The sequence below is a fragment of the Typopeltis vanoorti genome, chromosome 18 (assembly GCF_054136105.1).
Source record: "Typopeltis vanoorti isolate ZY-2024b chromosome 18, IOZ_Tvanoo_1.0, whole genome shotgun sequence".
NCBI classification, from domain to species: domain Eukaryota; kingdom Metazoa; phylum Arthropoda; class Arachnida; order Uropygi; family Thelyphonidae; genus Typopeltis; species Typopeltis vanoorti.
The window spans coordinates 55,550,645-55,558,615 of NC_143566.1; the positions used below are offsets into that span (position 1 = coordinate 55,550,645).

The window sequence follows — 7,971 nt, forward strand, 5'->3', positions numbered from 1 at the left end:
TACTAGATGTATATGGAAAGATGATGCATGAAGGATTGGGTAGGGGGAAATAAAAAAAATTGGCGATCAAATTACAGGTTGGTAATTATAGGTTGTACCAATAAGATTTCACCAGGAACACTGCGTGAGATAGTAGCAGTTGATCGCATTCATAATATCCGTTCTTAATAACAAGATTCTATAAACACAGAAAACCTTAAGGCTTCTGTGCAATGTGTGTGTGCACTTTCGCAAACTTTGAGAAACTAACTATGCTCTCCGAATTTTAAAATTCGTTAAAATAAATATCCAACCATAGTATCATGTTAATGTATATCCATATTGACATCCAAGACAAAACCATAAGGACAAATCCTTGCACGCCGGCTGCTCATATTTGTATTGACAAATAATGTTAACATGTCTAAATGCTGATATGCATAAATATGGAATACGGGGAAATACGTGGAGGGTACTGACAATTGATAGAAATTTAATTTTTGAAAAGTCTGCTATCTGAAATTTTCAATACAAAAGATCGCAAAATTTCATCTTGCTTTAGAAATAGATATACAAGAAAATTACTCAAGAAAGTCTGTCACTTTATTAGTGATCTTGTATAAATTATGTTGAAGCAAGCAATCTATACACAGTTTTAATATAAACTGCAATATAGCATACCGCAGTTATAGGCGCCTCCGCCGAGCAATTGGAAGAAAAGAGACATATTGCCCGTCGACCGGAAAAAAACTATAGGTTCGATTCTCGTCATGAGGAGGAATTTTTATAGGGCTTTCAACTGAAGTTGGGTTAGCCAAGTTTTCTACTCCTGCAAAACAGACAAACCGTACAGTGAAAACACTTAGTCAATAGACAAAAATAGTGTATAAGATAGCCGATCGTGTAATGTAAAGTGGCTCAGGCGATGAGTCGGACAATATAACTACTGGCTGCATGCAAACAGAACAAATATCTCCTCCATCAAACCACTAAATAAAGTGCGATAGGTATGCAGACGATCAGGAAAATGTTCATTAAATTATGAGCTACAAATAAATCTAGTAAACGGAAAATATCTCCTTAGAGTTCAATAAATATGAAAAGAAAGACAATATAAAAAACAACAAAATACCACCAAACCCACAGCAGAGGTCAACGTCTAAAGCACAGAGTTCACTGGTGGGCAAAAGTAAAGAGAAAAAACTTATTTGGGATGCGACTATTTTAACAGCTATATAAAAATAATTGCTTATCATGTAGTACGGTATATTGTGTTTTTAATAGTTACAGTATAAGAAATAAACTGAATATAATTTTTAAAAGTGATTAGTTAACAAAATCTAAAATAATCAATTCTTGAATATATACATGCAAATGCTTATAACTTAAATGCATCGTAATAACTTATATAAAAACGGCACTGAACGCCATTGGGTGCAATGCTTTGTTTATAGTATCAAACTTATGTAACACTAATCAGCGATGAAATGTGGAAAAAAAATTATACACCTGTGGAAAATATGGAATTCATTAATAATTAAAAAATAAGACCAAAAAAAGACTAAATTCTGATACTCGACATCATCGGTTCTCATTCCTTTTCATCAAAAGAACTCTTGAAAATCAACGCCGCAGGTTTTTTTCTGTTAATTGTTTAAAAATCTCTACTCTCTAACATATACGCGACGTCGGTTTCTTGAAACTCCCAAGTGTCGAGCCCTTGAAACCCAGGGCTTTCCCAAAACATCTTTATCGCCAGATAAGAAAAGGGACAGGTGCATCTCTCGAACACTAATGGTCATAATAAATCCCCCCCAATCAGAAACACCGTCGGTTCCAGTCGAGATTCTATTTCTATTAAAATTATTACACATATCCGAAATACAAAATAATACTGTTTGTCCAGAATTGCGATTAACTCATTATAATACAATTTAGTTACGCATTACTTTTCTTAAAGAAAAACAAAGATCATACTATAATGAATTGAAAACAAAATAGTAAGATTAATAGTGTTTTTTAAAATTTTTGAGAGATAATGAAACACAGACTAAAAATCAGTTATTTTAATCCATTTGCAAGACGTGCACTTTGGGGAAAGGAGACATGTTATAATGAATGAAGACAACATTTATATACATTCTGTTAATTTAGGAAAAAGAAATGCTTTATTTCTATATATTTTCAAATCCGACATGACACCAAGGTCGCGATTACTTTCATAATCTCAATCTTATTCAACAAAATGAGATCAAGATGAAATAAATATTAAACTGAAACGGATTTTGGGATTATGTGGCATCGTGATCTTAAAAAATTCTTTGATTCCTTTTGTTTATCCACTTACACGCGCAATGGAACTCCTGAAGAATATCGTTCCATGTTATTCAACTAATCACTGTTAATGCATCCCTCTAATGAGTTATAATTACAGCAGTGAATTAGCAGAGTTTAAAAGTAAACGCCAAATACAATAATTTGATAATAATAAACGTTAAATAATCAATATAATAATCCCTATCAGTGCAATGATTGTTTCATTCTGCTAAGCACCCAGGAAATTTTCTTCTTGAGTACTCTGCGTATAAAGATAGCATAAACCCAATCAAACTGGATTGGAACAAATCCTCATTTGTTGGGAGAGAGAACCTCGAATCCGACAAGCATTAAATTAATGAGTTATAGTTCGTATGGTAAAACTGTTTGCTAATTTTAACTAACAATTCAAAACTATAAAGTATCTGTATAAGTTAAACAGCGGGCGTAACACTACCTTGAAATTTTTCAAGTAGATGCAAATCTGGAAGGATTTTTTTTTTTTAATCAACGATGATTCCATCCTGAGTTTGCGGACCTTTAATGTTTCTGCTAGCAAATGTTCAATTAACAAAATATTACTTAAAAGCAAACACACACACACACACACACACACACACACACACACACATACATACATATATATATATATATATATATGACGATTCATTGACTCGGTTAAAATACATATTGAAAAATAGACAATAGAAATAGACTAACCTTCAGTGTTCAGTGTTGTTTCTTTTTTCTTTCATAATGTCACCTGATGAAGGCTGTTATAAGTCGAAACTAGTCGTGTTTTTACTATTAAACCCCCTTTTTTACCTAACTCTCGGTTTAAGTCATTCAACTCTATTTTACAATATATATATATATATATATATATATATATATATATATATATATGGATATTGAAAGAGAAAGGCCAATTTAACTATGTGCAATATTCATATCTGTATTCTTTAGCGATATAATATCCGAATAGTATACCTTGCTAATGTGAATTTTCTAGTCCAACTGAAAGATATTTATTGAATGGAATCATTTACATATGATAGGGCAGCAAATTCTCAGGTTTAGTAGATGAGCTATAATGCCAGTTTATTTACATACCTGAAAATTTCAAAGTAATGGATGCTGTTCCTTCTCCCCTCCTATTCTTCACTATGACTTTATACACTCCTTCGTCTTCATCACCAACATCATCCAATTCCAAAGCAATATTGTAACGATTAGCACGAACATCTTTTATCCAGAAACGAGTCCGTCGATCGGGGGTTACTTCACTATCCCCCTTGAACCAGGATACATCAGGTTTAGGTTTACATTCCACTTGACACTCGAAAATGAGTTTATCACCCTCATTTTCTTCTCTTAACCGTGGCTTCTGAATAAACGTTGGCGGGAGCTCATCAGAAGCCATCTAATAATCTTAACAGAATCAAGTATTGAACATTGGGGAAACAGGAGGGTAAGCGCTCGAAGTGACAGGAGATCGTTAATATTTCTCGAAGTAGTGTGAGGAACCACCAGTAGAGTATAGAAAGACCAGCTAGAAATGACAAAACCACTTTATACCCAAGAGAGCTGTGACGTCAGCCTGCAGATGGTGGTACTATCGTATGGTGTCCATCACAAGCGCTAGCACCTGTCAACCAATGTTTTCACACCAATCTTTGAGTAGCTCTATTTTCAATGCTCGTTAATGATAGCACAGACTGTTTGGGATCACTCCGGATGAATGGAAAGGCGGAGAAAACGGGGTTTGGTAGTCAGTAGAGTGCACGTTGCATCTGTAATTATTTCAGTGTCTCGCGTTAAAGTAAATCAAGGCTTGTTAGTAGTCAAGGAGTATTTTTTTTTTTGCTTTTAAAGTTAATGACGTAATAAACGAATGTTGATCATTATAAACAAAATGGTGACACTGATGTATGACTTGGCAGCGAACGCTTGTTCGACACAATGACGTTAAAGATGTTTCTTAATTAGATGAAATTTTTAAGATATTTTAGGTCCAGAGGAAAGAATTCTGGAGAGAGAGAGAGAGAGAATGAAAAAACATCGCTCTGTGCAAGTGGGAAATGAAGTCATGGTGTGTCTTTTATTAATTGCTTTAGCCCTCTTTGTGGAAGACAAAGGTGTTATTCTTTCCTGTCAATTTGTTATCACTAGCTTAATGTACCTTACTAAAGAAAATGCAGCTGTTTCTCGTTAAGAGAAGTAGTGTTCAGCAAGTTGCTTATCTGTACTGACAGCATGATTGGTGTTAGGCTAGGTTCTGTTCAACCAGTAAGCTATGAAGGGAATTTGGTCTTCTGTTTTTGAAAATGGCAATTATCTTGGAACCATCTTGGAATTATTGATAAGTTAAAATAAATGAATATAATGGAAATAATATTAAAATAAGTTAATTTCTCCCTCATTATTTTGTGAAACTATTTTAATTTAACATTTAGATTCATTTTTTCCCATCCAGTGATGAAAGTTAAATGAAAAAAGTGATTATTTTTAAATCATTCATCATTTAAAATTTAATGCTATTAAATAATATTTACATGATATGTAAATAATTTGCAAATATTGCATCGTGTTCTTAATAGCTAGACTTAGTAGTCCAGTTTTTAATTCAAATATACTTTGTTTATATTACGTTTGATTAACAGTTATTAATTTTAATTGTAGCTCCAATAACTGAATTCGTCCTCAAATCACTTTTTTCAATTACCTTCAAGCTTATGAAAGACGTTGTTGCTTTCTAATAATGACGCAAATAAATGAACTGTAAATTAAAAGGAATAAATACTTAGCTCAATTTGTGGTAGTCTGAAATCATGAATCTACACTCATGAGCAAAAACATTTGGCCACCTGTCATTGCATCTACTTGAAAATTTTCAAGCAGATGAAATGCGGAAGGATTTTTTTTTTTTTTATCAACGATGTTTCCATCCCAAGTTTGCGGATCTTTAATGTTTTTGCTAACAAATGTTCAATTAACAAAATATTACTTAAAAGCAAAATAGTGTTAGTACCTGCATGCACATTTCATTAATTTTTATGTTCTCTGAAGATGGTAATGTAACATTACCGAAATATTGGAAGTATTAATTAAAGTTATTTAGTTAATAAAAATATATACGTTGTTCTTTCTTTAAATTTAACAGTTATGTATCACCAACGTATAAGCTTATCTACAAGAATACTTAAAAGCAAACACACACACATATATATGGATATTGAAAGAGAAAGGCCAATTTAACTATGTGCAATATTCATATATGTATTCTATGGAAGGTATCCTGAAGTGTTCTAGACCAACTATACAGAATAATGTCTCGAAGTTTTTTGAGCGAGCAAGCGAGGAACTGGAGTTGGCAAGCGGATGATGCGTTCCACTTGATCCCACAAAAGTTCGATTTGATTCGAATCAGAAGAATTATGCTGCCAGGGGATCACACAGAATGTTTGGATATGCTCTTCGAATCATGCTTGCACAATGCGAGCTTTGTGATACGGGCACTGTCTTCTGCAAGAGAGAGAGAGAGAGATCCATTTGATTCCTGATATACAGCACCACAATGTTAACACGTAGGGTAATTCCTGGAGAAAACAATCCCCAGGTAAGAATTAGTGATCAACATGTGTTCAATGGGGATGACAGGACCAGTGATGTCCATGAGAATAATCCTTATACAAGGATACCGCCACTATTTCCGACTAACCATGCAGTTTAGTTGGCAGGAAAAGGACTGGATGGTCATAATGGTAATAATAAGGTCGTTCATTATTGCATGATAAACTTCTTAAAATCTGACATAATACTGAATATATAACTGTGATATTATTTAAGTAAAAGCTGATCGATTTAAACAGCCACTATTCCGACCAACCATGTAGTTTGGTTGACAGGAAACGGACTGGATGGTCATGAATGTTTTGGCACATGAGTATACGGTATGATGAGATGAGAGATATCTGATAATAAAAGGCATTATCTGAGCATACCAAACATAAAACAGTTAATCATTAAAAACTAAGTCATTAAAATGGGCCAAGATTAAAATTCTAGGACCTAGAAATAAAAACAAAGTTTTTATTTCTAGGTTCCCTCTGATCATGCTTTTTCTCTTCTAATACGGATCCTCCATAGCCTCAGCACTGAGATGTTAGTACTGAAGCCATGGTCTTGAACTGAGTTGAAATACAACTGATAGACATAACATACGGATACAACGTGTGGACACCTCATGAATCTATAAGCCTATTTATAGCTTACTGTGATTGTTATGAAACTGTGGACTGATCAATCAATCTGCAACACTGCCATCAATCAATCTGCAACACTGCAATGCAAGGTAACATCGTTTATTATCTCAGACCTGTCGCACATTCAGTTGCATGATAAATATCTTAAAGTCTGATATAATATTGCATATATCACTGTGCTATTATTTAGGTAAAAGTTGATCGATTTAAACTAAAATTGAAGGACAATGATAAATTTTAGGAAAGATTCCAAATTCAAAATCTGTTCGTCCAATAAATCTGTTATAAATACTGGGCTTATTTATTTTTATGTGCCATCCAGTTATTATTGACTCTTGGTGATCTTGTTAACAAAGCCTCTTCATCCCACTCGGCCTCTTGTCGTTTCTTTCAGCAATTGTAAATTCAAGTTGAAAAGTTCGTTTATGGTGTTCATCCAAGTCTTTTCTGCTCTTCCTCCTCTTCTCATTCCCTCAATCTTCCCCAACATAACTGCCTTTTCCAATGATTCATCAGTTCGCATAATATGTACAAACTTCTGTTTAGCGATCATCGTCTCCAAGGAGAATTCTGTCTTTATATTCTTTAAAATCTTATTGCCCATGGAATTCTTAATGCCTATAATTCAAATGAATCAATTCGCTTTCTTAATAACCCAGCTTTCACATCTATACATCGCTACTGGAAATACCATTGCTTTGACAATTCTAACTTTTCTCTGCCTTACTCACACCTCTTCTTTCATAATTTTTGTCAGGTTTAACATAACTTTTTTTTCCCACGACTATCCTTTTAATTTCATCTTCACATTTACCATCACTTCTGATTCTGGACACCAGAAAATCATAACTTTCAACGATTTCTATTTTATCTCCCATCTCCAAGCCAGAAGCCTTCAATTTTTGTTTTGCAGATGTTTAAATTAAGTCCGCCTTTGTTACTTTCCCTCTTAACCAATCAACTGCTCCAGATCTTCCTTAGTTTCTGCTATGAGGATAGCATCATCTGCATATCTTAAATTTTACACCGAATAAAAAACTATAAGACCAGTGTATTATATCTGTTAATTGCGCGTTTTCTAGCTGGCTTACGGGATGAAAAGAAACCCGTCTACGTCCGTGTGGGATCAGGTAACTCGGTTGAAAAGCCCTTATAATGGTTCTTGCAACCCTAAAGGGAATTTCGTAATCAGTTCTTTCCACACCAAGACATAGCGGTTACAGTGTTATAAGGGATGAACAAAGCGACACTTAACAAACTTTGCTTAGTCATTGTTATTTATTGCGGATAAAAAAAAAAAAGTCAAAACATGAAAATAGAGGGCAAATAATAGGAACAAAGTTCGGTTTTAAGCTTTCATCTTCTGTTTTATTTATCTCCCTATTATCTTTTCAAATCCTGAGGCATTTTT

The 7,971-nt window shown here is 33.8% G+C and overlaps 1 protein-coding gene across 1 annotated transcript in view; it reads right to left on the bottom strand.

The window, feature by feature from the left end:
- Positions 1-3,811, bottom strand: part of LOC150096677 (disorganized muscle protein 1-like) — a 310,506-nt gene extending 306,695 nt beyond the window's left edge. Inside the window, exon 1 of the mRNA XM_090408680.1 lies at positions 3,409-3,811. Within this exon, the coding sequence (XP_090264806.1) occupies positions 3,409-3,718 (310 nt within the window). The 5' untranslated portion in view covers positions 3,719-3,811. The remainder of the gene's footprint in view (positions 1-3,408) is intronic.
- Between the last annotated feature and the right edge of the window lie 4,160 nt (positions 3,812-7,971).